This window comes from Nansenia antarctica (assembly GCF_963989245.1).
Source record: "Nansenia antarctica genome assembly, chromosome: 3".
Lineage (NCBI taxonomy): Eukaryota > Metazoa > Chordata > Actinopteri > Argentiniformes > Microstomatidae > Nansenia > Nansenia antarctica.
Genome location: NC_137688.1, coordinates 41,222,999 through 41,242,564, shown reverse-complemented (window position 1 = coordinate 41,242,564; position 19,566 = coordinate 41,222,999). Strand labels below are relative to the sequence as shown.

Genomic DNA, 19,566 nt, shown 5'->3' with positions numbered 1-19,566 from the left:
GACATTTTTCTGAATAGGTTGTTGATGTGTGGAGAGAGTCTACATCGCTCTCCTGAGACAGGATGTGGGCTAGACCACGTCAACTTCCTGGTAGTTTGTTGTTATTCTGTCTTTTTTTGCCAACATTGAGTTCTAAAACATGAACAACTTAGAGAATGAAGGCATCTCATGAGGAGGTGTATGAACTCCACTGTGCAGGTTTAGTATCCTAGGGAGAGGATACAGTGGAAATTCTTCATGTTCCACCGATAATGAAATCCCTTTTCTTTTCTTTTTTTACGCAAGAGCTCTTTTTTTATATAGAACGTCACTAAATGGTCAATTTAATCTCTGAGACGGCTGTTAAACAACCCTGAAGTCTATCGCTTAGCGGGGGTATCCCAGTAAGAGGGAAAGTGCTATTGTCCTTTTATTGTGCTCAATCTGTTGAGGGCCGGCTCTTCTCTTGGTGAGGGGATTGAATGGCCCACGGCTCTTGTCTCCTGACTCCTGTAGCAGCTGGTGAGACGGTGATTGAGTCTCTCCCAACACATTTGCATGATTCCCGGAAGGGCTGTTACGGGGGTACAGGGGCTCAGGGACCCACTCCTGTGTGTGTGTGTCTGTGTGTGAGCGCGCATGCTTGTGTGTGTGTGTGTGTGTGTGTGTGTGTGTGTGTGTGCATGTCCTGTTGTCAGTGTGGGGCCCCCTAGCCTCAGTGTTGCTTCAGGGGTAAAGCAGAGGGAGGTTTCTCACCCCCTAGGCCTGGGCCTGTGTTTAGCCTTTGTTTCCTACAGCTTGACAGCCACACAGTGCTCATCTTTATGGGATTATGGCTCTTACTGAAGTAAATTCGCTGCACAATTACCTCTGTGTGGTGGTGGTGGTTGTATTGTATGTGTGTGTGTTTGTGTTTGTGTTTGTGGGCATGAATGCGTGCTTGCGTGTGTGTCTGTGTAAATGTGTCACTCCATTGCAGTCCTGCTGTAGACTTTCCACCCAATAACTGATGCAAGGTCGACACCTTGTGGTAGGAAAGTGAATGACCTCATCATTGAGGTGATGTGAATGACTATCATTGTACTTTGTTGTACAGTCTATATTTTAATACACAAGCAACCAAGTGTGCCTCTGCTTCTTAACCATGAACAGTCTATGGTCATAGTTTCAGAAGGCAGTACAGCATCTAGACAATGTTTTAATCTTCAATATTCTATCAGATAATATCAGAATTACATATTCAGTCATGACTTTCATCATCAGTATAACTCACACTGCACTGCAGAGTGCACATTTAAGTTTATAAACATGAGCAGAAACAGAGTTGGGAAAGAGTTAAATTGTACAGTCAGGCTTATGTAAACACAGTTCATTTCCTGTTTGAAACCAATCCAGTTATGATAAGTTGGACCTTGGACTGTGAAGTCAGTGTTGGAAAATGTTTTCATGAATTCTCTGGACTAACGCTTCGGAACACTGGAGAAAAGAAATATGAACAACTTTGCTACAAGACGTTTACACTGATTTACATGGGTGAGTGTGAACTGAAAGGACTTCTAAGCAAGTTTAGGACACCATCCTAAAACAAGGGTACTACAGTCAGTACAGTAACATATAATCTTATTTTCAGCAATCATTCAACAATCTGTATTCAACCTTACATTTAAATGTTTCTTTTAAATACAATATTGGAAACACATACTGTATAAAATCTGTAAAACAAGTACCTTAACTTTTGATACACATAACAAATTATAGGGGTTAAGATGAGTCGCATTGGTAATAATAATAATAATGGATTGTATTTATAAAGCACTTTACATTCCAAGAATCTCAAAGTGCTACAGTCAATAAAAGAAATAAAAACAGCACAACACAATAAAGATCACTAAAAACATCAAAAGCAGAAAGGTTAAAAAGACACTGTGGCATAAAACTAAAAATAAATAAATAAATACAAATCTGGCTACTGGAACGCTTTGTTAAAAAGATGAGTCTTAAGTCCGCTCTTAAAAGAGTCGACCGACTGTGGTGCTCTCAGGTGGGCAGGGAGGGCGTTCCACAGTTCGGGGGCGATGGAGCAGAAGGCCCGGTCTCCCATGGAGCGGAGGTGGGTTTTGGTGGGTTTGAGGAGGTTTGCATTTGATGAGCGGAGAGTGCGAGTGGAGAGGCTGTGGGATTTGACCAGGTCCTTGAGGTAAGGGGGTGCGTTGCCGTAAATGCATTGATGAGTTAACAGTGAGATTTTGTAAATGATCCGAGAGGAGATGGGAAGCCAAGCCAGTGTAGTGAGTGGAGGATGGGTGTGATGTGATCGTATTTGCGCACTCTCATCAGGATCCTAGCAGCGCTGTTCTGAATGTACTGGAGCTTCTGAAGGCTCTTGCTAGGGATCCCGATGAGAAGTGCGTTGCAGTAGTCGAGCCTGGAGGAGACAAAGGCATGGACTAACTTCTCGGCATCGGGCAAAGACAGGGTGGGGCGGAGTTTTGCTATATTTCTAAGATGGAAGAATGACGTTTTGGATATGTGTTTAATGTGGGCCTCGTAGTTGAGGTGGGGGTCCATTCGAACACCAAGGTTGGTGACGACGGATGACAGAGGGATAACCTGTCCAGAGAAAGTGATGCTTGTTATGGGGGATGATTTAACCTGGTGAGGGGTGCCGATGAGGATGGCTTCTGTTTTGCAGCTATTTAATTGGAGGAAGTTAACTCTCATCCACGCCTTTATCTCCTCCAGGCAGATGGTGAGTGCAGATGAGGTTGACTGATTGGTTGGGTCCAGTTTAATGTAGAGTTGTGTGTCGTCAGCATAGCAATGGTAGGGGATACCATGCTTGCTGATGACACGGCCGAGGGGTAACAAGTACAGGGTGAAGAGGGTGGGTCCCTCTGCCATTGGTGACGTTCATAATGACCTAGACTTCTTGCGACATTCTTTTCTCGTGCAACTGGAATAATAATAACATTGAAGAAATACGCTCCTCAATGTCAATGAAGTGTTTAATGACAAAGATGAAAACGCCCTGCAAATATACAAACAATAGAAGCATGAATTGAGATAAAGTATAAGCAGGGTAAATGTAAATATATAACTTAACCAGAAACATTAGAATAACCAACTTACAGTAATTAGGTGGACAGCTCGATAGACGGCCACCGTAACATGAACGTCCGACTGACACTAAACAAATAAACATGGCCGACTCCTGACTGAGCCGGACAGCATAGCAAACGAGATACTGCCACCTAGTGGACAGGCGGTATACCCTTCATCCCCCCCAGTCCGGAAAGCTATAAACTGAAATAGGTAACCGGACTCAGTCCCGCGTCCAACGGCCTGTTTCGGGCTCGTAGTGCTTGGGTGGCTTCCTTGTACAGCTAGGCCGCGTAGGACGGGGCAGCGACATAGGCGACTGCGACACTAGAAGCGAAGCGTTCGGGGTGGCATCAGTGGGTACAGGGTCGCCCTGGGACCCGAGGCCAGGGGCCGCCTCACCAGCAGACGCCGGCAAGGAGGAACCCAGGGCCGCGCCACAGGGTCCATCCGCCAGCTGCTGGACGATCCCCTGGGGCACCACCGGGCACGGTTGGACGGGTAGGGAGCGGTGTACCAGGGGCGCAGGTGGAGGGGACATAGCAGCTGGCTGCTGAGGAGCATAGGGGGTGTAGCCACGGAGGAACCGCCGGTTGCGTAAAGTCAGGCGTCCAGACCCATCAACCTTAACCCGATACTGATCGTGATCACGTGACTCCACCACCACCCCTGACCTGTCCCACTTGTTAGGGCTAGGGCCCTGCTGGTTCTGGAGGAACACCCTCTCACCAAGTGCCAATGGGCGGAGTGGCTTCGAGTGAGCCTGCAGGGACTCAGTGGTACGGGACATCCGGGTCCGAAGGGCATCCTCCTTTGCCGCCCATGCTTGGCGCCAGAGCGGTCGGATATGTGGGTTCGAGAACTTCTCAAGCCTGTTGACGAAGGAAAGCGAACCTCGAAGGGGGTGACCGAAGATAATCTGCGCCGGTGAGAGGTTGCAGTCGGGGTCAGGCGTGTTGCGTAACTGTATCATGGCACGCAGAAAGCGGTCATGATCGAGACTGCCAGTCGGGCCAGTGTTGGACATCAGGAGGCGCTTCGCAGACTTCACTGCAACTTCCGCTCTTCCGTTTGACTGTGGGAAAGCAACAGAGGACACACAGTGTTTGACGCCCCACAAACGGAGGAAGTCCTGTGTCTGGCCTGCTGTGAACTCCGGACCACCGTCGCTCGAAAGTTCCTCCGGCACGCCAAAGGAGCCAAAGAACGCACGGAGGTGGCGAACCAGCCCAGCTGAGCCTCCAGTGCCTGCTGTGGAGCATAGGACCTCCACCCAGCCCGATAGTCGATCTCCGATAACTAGGAAGTGACGACCTCCATAGTCAAAGAAGTCAGCAAACACCGCCTCGAATGGGGTGGACGGTGGCGAGGATGGTAGGGGGGGCGTGGCTGCTTGTGACGGAGCGTTCCGGTTACAGTCCGCACATCCGTACCTGGCGGCTCGGATGTCCTCTGACATCCCTGGCCTGTAGACTATGGCACGGGCCTGTTGCCCCATCGCCGAGATCCCTTGGTGGGCTGCATGGAGGTGTCGAAGGACGCTGTCGCGGAGGGATGGAGGGACCACGACGCGGTCATGATATAGCAGGACGCCGTCCTGTGCGTAAATGGACTCACAGACTGGTGATAGACTCGCCAGGGCGGGGTCGTTCATATCAACCCTGTCCCCATGTTCGATCAGGTGCAGAAGGTGGCTGAGGCATGCATCACTTGCTGTTTCACGTGCAAGGACGGTCCAAGAGACGGCTCCGAGCTCTTGTGCATCGGCGCGGATGGAAGCCATAAGTGCTGACTCCACGGCGTCAGGCACGCCCGGCAATCCCAGTGAGAGGCCGTTCGCTGAGCCTGATGGAGACGGATGTCTTGAGGTTGCGTCAGCGGCATAGTTGCTCTTTCCAGGCAGGTGCACAATGTCGAAGCGCCATGGGAGGGTACGCTGCTTGAGTCTAAACAGGCGTGAGTTCGTTATCTCATCTAGCGTACGGTCGCCAAAGATCTTCATCAGGGGCTTATGGTCTGTAACTACGACGAGGTTGTCGCTCCCCTGCGTGAAGTACCGTGCTTGCTCCAGACCCCAGGCCACGGCTAGGGCCTCATGTCCCCAGCGTACGGTCCCTCCGGAACGCCCTACGGCGCTACCTTTCCCTGTCACACCAGAGAACAACAGCCGGATGAAGGATTGGCTATTCGGGAGATACGCCTCATCCACATTCAACACTTGCCCTCATCCGCAGGCAATGAACTCCTCTAGGGCAGGGCTCGACAGTGCGACTGTTTTGGTCGCATTTGCGAGTGAATATATTTCTGTGCGACTTGGAAATACATTCAATCGCACCAGTGCGACTAACTGCTGAACTACTGTCATGCGCAGTCAAACCTATGTGTATAAGCGATGAGGGAATGAAAACAGTGAACAGAAACGCGTGTCGCAGAAATGCTTCACGCGAGTCCTATATGCTTAAAATGCGCATAATGGGTATATGGGATACAGCTCTCATAGTTCGTAGCGCTGTGTTTTGTTAGCCGCTAGCTGCTAGCAGCGGTTGCTTCCGGTTTCATTACAAAGAGGTTAACCCTATATGTGCCTGATGTCTAACATTCAAATGACTCTAACTTCATCTTTTTTCGGATTTCAATGTATGACACATCATTTGAAAGTTTATGATCCGTAGTTCCAATCCACAACACGTCACATTTGAAAGTGTTTCTGTAATTTTTTTACATTTGAAAGTGTTTTGTTTATATATATTTATATTATACAATTTACCAGTCATATTCTGGAATGTGTCTAAATGTTAAAGTTCCATAAGTATAAGCAAAATAAAGTAACAGTTTGTAAATAAATAGTAGCATTTGAAACAAACAAAAAAAACGAACCGTGAACCGTGACCCAAAAACCGAGGTTCATACCGAACCGTGGGCCAACTGAAATTAAGATTCTTACTTCCCCTTTACATTGTGTGAGTCTCCATTTTTATTACGGCCAAGAGCCGGTTATGATCATTTTGATATGTTATGATTATGATAATTTGTTGTCGTTGTTGACGAAAATTGCGCAATTTTCATTGTGCTACTGAAATTCTTGGTGTGCTACTAAATTTTTCAACATGGTAGCACAGTGCTACCTGGGGAAAAGGTAAGCGTCAAGCCCTGCTCTAGGGACCAAAGGTCCGACTGTGCACCAGTGTCCGCGATGGCGGATACCCTCGCCCCGTTGACCGAGCCACGGTCGCCGGTGCCTGCACTCGGTCCGACAGGCATGTCAACCGAGATAGTGATCAGCGCTCGGGGATGGTCTCTCAGCCTGGCCCTTCTCCATTCGCCCTTGGAGAAAATGTGGTGCTCAAGTCTGATGGGCGTGGGGGCGTGGCGTTGGTGGTGACTCCCACGACGTTGGCCAGGGCGGGCATCAGACTGAACCGACGAGATCTGGGAGATCGGTTCTGACTCCACGGCGGCCTGTTGACTGCTGGCAGATGGCTGCGGTCGCCCCTTGCGTCGGCGGGCCCTATAACAGTCGATACAAAGCTGGTGGGGCTTGGTATTCCATCCACGGGATCCCTCTGTGAAGACATTAAAGGTTCTCTTACACTCTGGGCACGGGGCTCGTTTAGCCACGTCCGCTGGGCCTGGGGTCGGGGTGGGGCTCGCCTGTGGACTCTTTGTCAAGCGCTGGAGTGACGACATGGCCGAAAGGGCGGATGACGGGAAAGCGTTGCGGGCCATCTCTTTATTTTCGACGAGTGCAACCACGTCATTCACTGGCATTTTAAGGATGTCTGGCGTCCCTAGTACCTCTCGGCGAATGTCCGAATCAGAGATGCCATTGACTAGAACGTCGCGGATGATGTGGTCGGTATAGTCCACATCCTCGCCACACCCACATACTGTAACATAGGCGCATGTCTCCGCTTTCCCCCGTACTCTGGCAGTGAAGGCGCGGAATGTCTCATCACGCTCCTGGCGTAGCTGGAGCAGCTCGGTGCGCAGGACACATGTGGCGACTGGGATGACTGCTAGTGAACGTAAGGCGGCAATTAGGTGTGGCAAAGGTTCGGAAGCGGCGTTGGGGTTGACTTTCAACAGGCTGTCACCAAGTTCAGGCCTAGCGCACTGAAACAACTGGAAAGGGGCCTCGGCGGCTCCTATGCCTGAGCCAGTGCAGAAGACGTCCCAACGACGGATGAACACGTTCCATTCCTCAATCGATACGCCTACGTCGACTTTAGGCCGATCCAGTTTCGGGCCTCGGGGGGTCGGCGCGGCTGTGACAGGCGATGTGCGTTGATGGGCAAATCCATGATTAGTCAACAGGGCAATGGCGAGTGCTTCGGACACGTTTTCAGTTCCGAAAGCGCAGCCAGGGACAGAGCATGCAACGACGACCATGGCTTCCTGGAAGAATTCCTGGCGTTTTCATGAAGAAATACGCTCCTCAATGTCAATGAAGTGTTTAATGACAAAGATGAAAACGCCCTGCAAATATACAAACAATAGAAGCATGAATTGAGATAAAGTATAAGCAGGGTAAATGTAAATATATAACTTAACCAGAAACATTAGAATAACCAACTTACAGGAATTAGGTGGACAGCTCGATAGACGGCCACCGTAACATGAACGTCTGACTGACACTAAACAAATAAACATGGCCGACTCCTGACTGAGCCGGACAGCATAGCAAACGAGATACTGCCACCTAGTGGACAGGCGGTATACCCTTCAGACATGGCGGCAGATGAACAGACGGTAATGTTTTGATTTTAAAGACATTATATTCATTTTTGATGCTATATGAATGAACTTAATTCTGTGTCCAACTGCTGCATTGCTTAACAGTGAGTTACCTTTAAATCAGTCCTAAATTTGTTGAGACATTGATGTCAAACTTGATATGTTATGGGTTAGCTTAACTACAAGTTGATAGCATAGCTTACAGAATTGTAAGTGAAGAAAAAGTTCTCAATACACAAAGTAGCTTATGTACTAATTAGATTAAGCAGGATTGGTCAAATGAGCATATGCACATTTCAAAACAATGTATGTTTGAAACCATTGTCTCAAATGTATACCTCTACGCCACCCTTGATTGCATGCTGTTAATCTGTTTATGAGTATGTCCAAATACTTTTGGTGCCCTGAAATAGGGGGACTATGTACAAAAAGTATTGTAATTTCTGAATGCACCAAAATGAAAGCTGACAATCTGTACTTTAACCTTATATTGTTTGTTTTATTTCAAATACTAACTTTTGGAGGAGAAAGTCAAAAGAAGAAACAAATACTTACACAGGGCACTGTACCTGTAGCCTAAGAATAATTATGTTGTCTATTATTGCAGGGGGTCCCTATCCAGTGTGAGGACGATGTAGAGCCCAACCCTTACATGGTTGTGAATGACACTGAGAGCTACCTGTGTTATTCACAAAATGCACAGGTATAGTTGTGTACATACTGTACACTACAGAGATGCTTTAACAGTTTCACTGAAACGAGTTATTCAATGTTATGTGTACAAATACGCTACATGTCTAGTGTGCATGGTATATCTTGAGATATACATTTAAGACAGCTATCTTCCCTAGGTTCCACAGCAGTGTCAGGATGACCCATTTGGTTTCCATGGAGTCATGGTTTGTGGAGAAACGTCCTTTCCTTTGAGGAGTTGTCCATTTCTCAGCCCTGCCAGGTGCCTTATCTTAATTGTTTTATATTTGAAGTACTAATAAGATATTAGCATGATGTACTACAACGTATAGTAAATTATGCATTATTAGTAGTATTATTAGTATTTAATATAATAATATAATTTAATACATTCTGCATGGTGTCCCACCAATGTCTTTTTTTCAGGGGAGCTCTGCTTATAACATAAACATAACATTAGAAGCACATATGGCAGTCAGAATAGTCATCCTGAAGCTTTTTACCAGACATCATGACTGAGATTTCATCAGCATACTAGTAGAATCAGAATCAGAATCAGAATTGCTTTTATTACATCAATGTACAGGTACACAGAGTACAATTCTTGGGTACAGGTACATTCGACATTGGCATTGCAGCAGAATACAAAATTAATAATAGAATAAGCAGGATATAAAAATAATAATCAACAATCAACAATAGCAGCGATAGCGTCAATAGTAGCAATAGCAGCAGAATGCAAATCAACAATAATAGAATAACTAATAGCAGCAGAATGCAAATCAGAATGCAAATCAGCATATCAACATTATTAATATAATCAACGTTACGGGAAGTTCAAGTAATAGTCAGGTTGTGCAAAAAATGCTGTGCAGGTTGCAGTGAGAGTTATAACACACTATCATACGGTGTGCAATATGGTACAGATATGGAGCAGTACAGAGTTCAAGTAGGTAGTGTTCAAGTAATCAGGTAATCATAATATATATTATTAATTCAGTGGGGATGGTATGGGGGGGACAGTCCTTTGCCTTATGCCAGTGGATTTTCCTAGGAGCCTGATTGCTTGGGGGAAATAGCTGTTGGACATCCTCTGGGTTTTAGCCCAGAGGCTACGGTACCGTTTGTACCTCAACGGCGGTAGTTCGATCAATTTCCGATTTGGATGGCTGGGGTCCTTGATAATAATAGTAAAGTGTGGAAGTCTGTGCTTGAGTTGCTTTGGTCAAATGGCCTTTACAATAAATCTCTCTCTCTTTAGATCCATGGATTTGCAGTAAGGATTATGACCTCTTCTCCTAAACTTATTTTTATTTTCCTTTTTAAGTTATCTTGCAGGGACAACTGAAGATGATGGTGAGTATTTTAGGGACACATTTACACTATTTAAAAAATATATAGCTCCACAGTTACATTCCTTTTTCAATTGACTCCATTACAGCCTCCCATGCTATTCACTGCTATTCTTCCCTACACCAATGAGAAGTTACTTTATCATGCTGTACCCAGGGCCGCTTTAAGGGGGGGCTAGCTGGGGCGGTGGCACAGGGCCTCGCGCTTTGGAGGGCCTCGTGTGAGGCAGGGTAAAAAAGTTTTTTTTTTTTTTTTTTGGTACCCTGGCTGGCGAGGCCCTCCAAAGCGCCAGGCAAGGGACCATATTATTATTTTTGCCTTTAATACAATACTAAATGTTCACACATGTGATAATCATAGTCAATCATACATCTAAAATCTAGCATACCTGTAGGACAGGGAGATTCTTAGCAACAGAAAAAAGTAATTTCCCCCTATGACACCTTACGTGAAAAGTGAAAATAATTTTTGGGCGCGCGTTGACACTTGTTGTGCATAGTGACTGCTTAGTGCAACGGACAAAATGCAGAGGGAACGAGACCGAGGAAGAAAATGTTAATCGGGTGCTGAAAAAAGAAATACAAATAAAAGAAAGGAAGGCTTCAGGGCCTCGCTTAGAGGTTCGTTCGAAACATTTCTAAAAACAAGTGAGGCTCCCGTTAGCACCGAAGAAGCTAACGTTACTGCTAGCACTAGCAATGCTAGTAGTAGCACGGCACAGCCCCCCCTGAGAGGCAAAGATGATGTCTCTGAGGTGGAGGAGGACAACTGCTACACCGGCAGCAGTGGGGCTGCCCAGCCCCAGGTGATGATGGTCAGGAGTGGCGAAGTAGAGGATACGGAGGCGGAAGATGGAGCTACTCAGAGCAGCAGCAGGGCTGAGAGTGATGGAACGCAAGACGAGCCTACGGTGTTAGATATGTCATGTATGATGATCCTGGTAAATTGGCCGGTACATATGGACTCTACAGTTACAGAAGTGATCATTAGAAGAGGTCCCCCAAAGATGAAACCTGGATTTAGTTATCCTAAAAATAATGAGAACAGGAACTTTAGTGAAACTTTATTTCTCTGAAAACTACCAAATGGGGAAAAAATTGAAAGAAAGTGGCTTGTGTACTCTCAAAAACGGGACATGTCTTTTTGCTTTTGCTGTAAGCTTTTCAACATAAAGGATAGGCCTACATGGTGGTGAGTAACATCTCTATTCATGTCAATAATGGCTTGTGCGTATTTAATGTTGGGTATGATGACTGCTTTATCCTAAATCCTAATCCTTTACGAGTATAAAAGGTTTGAAATGAAACAAACATGGTTGTAAACTATCTAAATAAGTAGATATGCTATTGTCTATCAGCACAGCATGTGAGCGCATTTCTTGCAATATATCGGTGCGTGCGTGTCGCGCGGTTATAACAGTAGCCTACATCATCGTTCCAGAGTTATCTATCCCAGAGAACTCAGAAGGTTAAATATGGACATTTCTTGTCGGACCCCGTCTTCATCACAAAAGGTGTTCCCCAAGGCTCTGTCCTGGGACCCTTACTTTTCTTGCTGTATATTAACAACATATGTGACAACTTCAGCTTCTGCAAATACCATCTATATGCAGATGATACCGTTATCTATTCTTGCGCTGCCTCTGCTGAGGAAGCCCTCTCCAACTTGCAGGCAGACTTCAATGCCCTTCAACATGCTTTGTTTGGACTTAAACTCTGCCTCAACTCCTCAAAGACAAAGGCAATGTCTTTCACCTCCGGGAGGAAAAAGGCCAGTGCCTTTTGTTCTCCAGTCACTACACTGGATGGCATCGCTATACAGCCCGTCGACCACTACAAATACTTAGGCATTTGGCTTGACTCTCACCTCAACTTCAAACATCATGTTGATCTTCTCGCCATAAAGCTTAAGCGTACAGTGGGCTTCCTGTATAGATTTAAATCTTGCTTTTCCTTGGCTTCCAGAAAACGTCTTGTCTCCGCCCTTTTCCTTTCACAATTGGATTATGGTGATACAGTATATAGGTTTGCTTCTCTGTCCACTTTATCCAAGCTAGACCCCCTGTATCATTCGGTTCTAAGATACATCACCAATAGTGCCTTCAGGACCCATCACTGTACACTGTATAGTCTGGTTGGATGGCCATCTCTTTCTGTCAGAAGGCTCCAACACTGGTACACTCTTGTGTTTAAAATCATCTCTGGCTTCTTACCGAATTATCTGGGCCTGAAGTTCATCCCTATACCGAGTGGCTCGGGTCTCAGGTCTCGTAGATGGCTACAATACAAGGTGCCACTTATCATGAACAATGTTGGAAGGGCAAGCTTGTCTTATTATGGCCCTTGGTCTTGGAATGACCTACAGACTACTTTTAAATTAGAGGCCCTTATTTCCATAAGTATCTTCAAGCGTAGATTAAAGGATGTGGTCACCGCTCGCTGTACCTGCTTTGGTTAGACTTCTCAATGTTTTAATCACCTTGTAAATACCCCTACCATTGTTTGTCTATTGTATTGTTGCCACTGTCTTATGTCCTGTCTTGTTATCTGAACTGTTTTTTAAGCTACTATTTTGACCCTGTCTTGGCCAGGTCTCTCTTGTAAAAGAGGTTTTAATCTCAATGTGACTTCCTGGTAAAATAAAGGTAAAAAATAAAATAAAATAAAAAGGCCTCGCAAATCTGACTTCGCACAGGGCCTCGCATATCTCCCAAGCGGCCCTGGCTGTACCAGATGGGTATGGTCGAACATTAAGATTTGATTATTTTCAGAACAAATTGATCCAGCTCTCGATGTGGTTGCAAGAAACGAACAACCTTATCAAAATCACATCCCAAGACCCTCTACAGACCATGTTCATCTAGATCTACCTCCAATCCAGAACAGAAACTACCTCAATGATGGTAAGGGTCATGGGGGGTTCAATGGCTCAGGTCATACATGACTGAAACAAGACACCTAATGTACACAGCACAGCCCCAAGAACAGCAGCTTACTTTTAGGCCTAAATGAACATTGACTGCAATATAAAGTGGTCCAAAATGTCTTATACATAAAAATAAAAAAAAGTATATATATATATATGAATTTATGCACAGACACCAGAATTGTGTTGGGATGACCATAATGATCTAAAAAAAAGGAATGATATTAAAATAAATAAATAATATATATATATACTGTATATGTAACAAAAATGACTGGTATGTGGTAAGTTACAGTATCACGCTATTCGCTGTAAAATATGTAACTAACCAGTGTATCTGGTTGCTTGTCACAGTAGATGTGGAGGATTGGAGAGCACTGATGATGGAGGATTGGCGTGAAGAGCCTGTGATGATGGAAGACGTAGACTACATAGATGGACCGGAGGTGGACAAGAACAAACAGGATCTGGAGGGAGAGGGAACACACATGAAGGCCAGAGCCACAGAATGATGACACATGAAGGGCAGAGCCACAGAATGATGACACATGAAGGGCAGAGGCACAGAATGATGACACATGAAGGGCAGAGGCACAGACGTGTCATGTAATGTGCTTGTTGTGCTTGTTGTGATAATGTATATTTGTACAAAGGAATTGTAATATAAGTTGTATAAGTACTGTATGTACAACAATAAAGACTACAATTCAGAATTACGTGTTACTCTGTTTTCTCTAGTGTTAATCTCATGTAGCCAGATGCTGTATTACTGCGTTCTCAATAGTGTGGGAAGTTTGGGTTTTATCCCACTCAAAATGTAATAAATCCAGGCACTCTATTCAATAGGTTTAAAAATGTATCCAATATATAAATCTAATAAAAAAATAGTCTGGTCGTTGAGAATAAATGACCACGGGAAACACTGAGCTTAGCTGAGATAGCAGTTTATTACAAACTTCACAGATTGCAACAAACGAGTTGGTTCGAACCACAACTGGATGAGAATGGCAAAATCACAGATAGGGGGACACTCTTTCTCTTTATGCTTTCATCCCAACACAATTCTGGTGTCTGTGCATAAATTCACTCAAAGAGACACATCCTGGCGTATGTTCTAAGGCAGGGTGTCATTTTAGTCTAAATTAACCGTTCTCACTGGAGACGACTAGTCTGCTCCTTGATCTTGGGTGACCCTCTCTGAACGTCATCATCCTGTTCGAGGCGAAATCAGCATAGAAAAAGTTGAGGTTGTTCTTTTCACCCTCCCCAGAACTCAGTTTCTCCCGACAGTAATATAAACGTATATACATTTGTTAAAGCATGGAACAGTGTAGGATAGGACATAGGATATAACAACATCTTTACCCAATAGTTCTGTTTCTTAACCATAGAAAATATGGGAATAAGTGTATGATATAGACAGTTAGAGAGTTACTGAGCTGAATACAGCATTGTCACGTGGATCGCAGGCCGCCTGCATGTGCAGGTCAGAGTGTGCATATTTCATGAGATCCTAAAGGCCTTACTCCCTCATCTGTAAAGGTCAGCGGCTGTGCCCCTGAACTTGTAACCTTCCCATATGTACTGTATGTCAATTGCCATCAGTATCCATATCTCTCATGCAGGCTTTACCATAGGTTTATGAATGAATGAATGAATGAATGAATGAATGAATGAATGGACTTTATTGTCATTGCTACAGTACAGGTACCAAACAACGAAATTTAGGAGGGGTGGCTCCCCTGGTGTTAGGAAAGAAAAAAAAAAAAAAACTTTAAAAAAAAAATCACAAGAAGGGAAGGAGCTGGTTTACATAAATAAAGGCTATGTACACAATCCACTGTACTATACTGTACAGATAGACGACTAGGGTTGTCATATTGCACAATAGTATTGTTTCACGTTATTTAAAGTGTCACAGTTTGCAGGCTTGAAATGTACATGTTTGTGCCTCAGCACTACACCTGATTTTTTCAGTCCAGCAGCTGCCATACAATCCGTCCAGACTGTCCAGGGCCCAGAACTTAGGTCTTTGCTGTGTTCAGGGCCTGGACGGCCCTGTGGTAGAAGCTGTTCTTCAGTCTGTTTGTCTTAGCGGCCAGGGTCCTGAATCGCCTTTTCGAGGGCAGCCTGGTAAAGTGTACGTGCCCAAGGTGGGTCGGGTCCCTGGAGATCTTGGAGGCCTTCCTGAGACAGCGTGTGTTGTACAGCTCTTCCAGAGAGGGGAGGGGGGCGCCGGTGATCTTCTGGGCTGTTCTCACGACTCTCTGTAGCACATTTCTCTCCGCTGTTGTGCAGCTGGAGAACCAGTTACAGATGCCGTAGGTGAGGATGCTCTCCACTGCGCCGCGGTAAAAGGTCACCAGTATCTCCTGCTTGCTGTGTTCCTTCCTGAGGCATCTCAGGGTGTATAGCCGCTGTTGTGCCCTCTTGATGGTGCCTTTTGTGTTGTCCTTCCAGGATACGTTCCACATGACAATACCGTACCTCAGTGATTATACATTGAGTATTTGCAATGTTAATAGCACACTGATTATGTTGGTAACGTTAATACTATAAGTCCATATACCGTAGTTCGATATACAAATTGATTTATATGGTATATTGATTGATATGTTTGGATACTGGTTATGGCCAAACGTTTTCCGAATTCCCACAATAGTAGCATGGCTACTAAAGGAATAGCATTCTAGTGCTATGATCTAATGATCTACTCACTCACCACCCTATGCTCTGTCAATTTCACCATCATTTGTATGCAAATTGTGTGTGTGTGTGTGTGTGTGTGTGTGTGTGTGTACTTGTTTTACTATCCTGGTGGGGACATTGACCTGACTGCACACCAACACCATGGGGACCTTCGAACCCATGGGGACCCAAATTCAAGTCCCCACAGGCACATCCATTGCAAACAATAGAAAACAGCATGCTAATATAGCCTAGCATCATTTTCCTCACTTTTCCTTGAAGTCCTCCTGAGACATGTTTTTCTGACAAAATGTGTGTGTGAGTGCGCCCCGTGTGGCACTTGATCGTATTACAGTGTGTGTGAAATGTGTGTGAACTTTAACAGGGCAAAGGCAGTTTTTGTCACTTAACAGGATACAGTCTTGGTTTAGGTTGACAGATTTTAATCTGGGGGGTGGGAGAGTTTGTGTTAAGCTTTATTTTATGTTTATTTCTTGTAGAATGTTACAAATGTTCTAATCAGTTTCATTTCACAAGGAGGCGGTAGTAACAGAACTGCGTTCAATACTCCAATTTGATGTGGTGTAGAAGTTGTAGGAAATAAGAGACAGAAAAAGTGCATGTGGGTGGCCCAGAGAGCAGTACACTGTCCTCGACTGACTCTGATCCGAGGGGGCGGAGTCTCATCACCACACCAATATCCACGCCACAGACCCTACAACTAGGCCCCTGAATAAGCTAGAGACACACGGTCTTCACTGGGGGGTGCATAGAGATTGTCCAGAGGTCAATACAGTGTTGCCGACAAACTCAGGTTGGAGGGGGCGGAGTCTTGCCACCACACCACTATCCACGCCATAGACCACAAACCTCAGCCCTAATAGCCTAGAGACACAAGGTCTTCTCCGGTGGGTAGCCTGGAGAGAAAATATCTAGAGCAGTTAGGCTTACTAGTCAATGTACAACACTCACACCCTATCAAGATCAGTTTGGCTTACTGGTTAACACTCACTCACTATCTAGAACACTTTGGCTTACTGGACAATTTAAAACACAATATCTAGAGCAGTTTGGTGTATTGGTTAGTGTACAACACTCAGTGGCATAGGGTAGCTGTGCTAGGCCCCGGTGCAGGTCTGGCACTGGGCCCCACGCCCCCGCCCGCTCCCATTCCCTGCACGCATGAAACAAATGCATTAGGCCTAGGGCCTATACCAAGGGTGCTCAACCGTTTTAGAACCAAGATCTATTTGCCAGCTTGCCGAGATCTACCAGTCCACTTTCAATATCAAACGCAAAGGGATGGCACACACACGCATGTGCATGGGCACACACACGCATGTGCATGGGCACACACACGAGCAGACAGACACACACAATTGCCAATCTGTATGAGGATCCATAGCCAGTACTGCTCTCTGTATTGAATATACATCTAACAAACAAAAAATAAACCAGATATAAAACAAGTATAATGAGCAAATAATGTCCCACCTTAGGCTGTTGTGGGCTAGGTTGAACTGGGATGTCCTGTCCTGAGCTGGGTTAGGCTGTCCTATGCTGGGCTGTCCTATGCTGAACTGTCCTGTGCTGGGCTAGGCTGGGCTAGGCTGGGCTGTGCTGTCTTGTCCTGGGCTGTGCTGTCCTCTGCTGAGCTGTGCTGGGCTGAGCTGTGCTGGGCTGAGCCAAGCTGCTACACACACATGTGCATAAAACTCAGTGCGCTTTACAATACGGGAGGACCGTGATGTACGTAGTATAAAAAAACTACTTTCATAACCATATTTAAGATCAGAGGATAAACAAACTATTTACATAACCATATTTATGATCAGAGGATAAACTAACTATTTACATAAACATATTTAAGATATGCCCGCCCCCCTCCCCTCCCTAGGTCTGATCATGATAGCAGTCTTGTACCAAAGCCAAGGCTAGGTAATGAGATGGCACAGTGACTACGTTTACATGCACACCATATTCCTGTTCGAAATGGAATATTCTCAATATATTTTTAAAGACTAACGTTAACGTTACACGGTCTGCATCTGCTCATATCAACATAGTTCACACAACTCTGATCTGGCCGACTGTTTAGCCGAGCCAGGTGCCATTCCCGAGCCCGCTGCCCGAGCGGCACAGCTTCATGACCGGCTCACGGTGGGACCCGTGCCGTGCTGGCGCACTCATGTCCATAATCGAGAATTTCTCTCAGCTTCTCTCCCACCATGTCAGCCATGCAGAGAGCGATTTTTTAAACTAAAATAATATAACCAGAATGTTTATGATATGCTTTTTGTTAACTTTAGCACTGTGAGACTTATAGTTGGAGTTCATATAATTGTAATCTCACCATATATGACAATACTCTTAATCGGGTTAAAATAAATACATACAATATCCTTTGTAAAAGTCAAACCCTGAAAAGTTATCAAACTGTGATGGAGCATATTAAGCCAGTAGCTTTTGGGAAATGGATGCATTTTGTGCATTCCTGGGCCTGCTTGTTAACTGAGAACCAATCACTATTCGTCTACCCCTCCTCCACACAGCACCTTCCACAGACAGCAGCACACTCAGGCCTCAGCCATTCATTTAACATTGCCGACCTCCTGAACTTTAGGCTCACTTTTGGGACACTTCCTATGTAGCCATAGTCTCTAGTCCATTGTGTGGCCAAACAGGGTTTAACTTATTGGGGATGAGGCCTCCATTGACATTACATTGGCGACCTCCTGAACTTTAGGCTCACTTTTGGGACACTTCCTATGTAGCCAGGGGAACAGAAAAAGACACACGCCATCAGTGGGATGCCAGCTTTCAGCCAAAAGTGATTTCAAGTCTCTAGCCCAATGTATTACCAAACAGAGCTCAATTATATGCTCAATATATTTTAACAGTGAAAAAACTGGAAATACAGATTTTTTTTTTTTTTTTAAATCACAATAGTATGTTATTAGAATGATATAAACTTAAAATAAAATCAGTCTACTGTTAATAAAACTACTGCTGCAGATTTCTGTTGGTCTGTTTCTCAGACTGAATTGGTTCCATACTGCTTGGCCCTCTGAAAGGTCACAGCCAGGTCAGCTGCAGGTTGGGGCGGGGGAGGGGAGACATCAATTAAGCACCTGCACCTCCAAACTTTCCCCAAAGCTACTGCGGCATTCAATGCACACGGGAATAACTGGTTTTCTGGAACAAGATGAATAATTATTATTCATAAATGTAGAACTGCTTAATCCCTTTATGTTTTGTAATTATTTAAAGATAAAACAACAGTTTTAAATGTTTTTATAATTTAAACCATTATATGGCTTGCATGATTGAGAATGTTGTCATTTTTAATACACAGTTTTGGTACACTACATTAACGCATTTACAGAACTCTCCTTAAAATTACAAATATAGTACTTATTACTAATACACTCAGGCCTCAGCCGTTCATTTAACATTGCCGACCTCCTGAACTTTAGGCTCACTTTTGGGACACTTCCTATGTAGCCAGGGGAACAGAAAAAGACACACACCATCAGTGGGATGCCAGCTTTCAGACAAAATTGTTTTCAAGTCTCTAGTCCATTGTATGGCCAAACAGGGTTTAACTTATTGGGGATGAGGCCTCCATTGACATTACATTGGCGACCTCCTGAACTTTAGGCTCACTTTTGGGACACTTCCTATGTAGCCAGGGGAACAGAAAAAGACACACGCCATCAGTGGGATGCCAGCTTTCAGCCAAAAGTGATTTCAAGTCTCTAGCCCAATGTATCACAAAACAGCGCTCAATTTAGTTTTGCATTTTTCCCCACACTATATGCAGACAGAGCACTGATTTGCACCCCTCCCCCACACAGTTAAGTTTCTGTTCTGCTGAAATCTGCCTCGCTCTGTTCAATTAACCTTCCTTCATTCGCCTCCCCCTCCCCCACACAGTTAAGTTTCTGTTCTGCTGAAATCTGCCTCGCTCTGTTCAATTAACCTTCCTTCATTTAACCTGCCAACCTTCATAACAAGAAGTCTCTCGGAATGTCCATAATCGAGAATTTCTCTTAGCTTCTCTCCCACCATGTCAGCCATGCAGAGAGCGATTTT

General features: G+C 45.0%; 1 protein-coding gene across 6 annotated transcripts in view; it reads left to right on the top strand.

Moving 5' to 3' along the window:
• The first annotated feature begins 1,414 nt into the window (after nucleotides 1-1,414).
• The window catches only part of LOC308152672 (uncharacterized protein), a 29,725-nt gene continuing 11,573 nt past the window's right edge, over nucleotides 1,415-19,566 (top strand). For 2 of the 6 annotated variants that reach the window (XR_013937339.1, XR_013937340.1), the window contains exon 1: nucleotides 1,415-1,512. Coding sequence is in view for 3 of the 6 variants with exons in the window: in XM_080525710.1 (XP_080381836.1) it covers nucleotides 8,465-8,515; nucleotides 8,664-8,767; nucleotides 9,833-9,861; nucleotides 12,629-12,760; nucleotides 13,138-13,295 (474 nt within the window). In the remaining 3 variants the exon portion in view is untranslated. Of the gene's footprint in view, nucleotides 1,513-8,419; nucleotides 8,516-8,663; nucleotides 8,768-9,832; nucleotides 9,862-12,628; nucleotides 12,761-13,137; nucleotides 13,314-19,566 lie in introns of those variants that run through there. The other 4 variants (XM_080525712.1, XM_080525711.1, XM_080525710.1 and 1 more) reach the window with 4 other exon arrangements.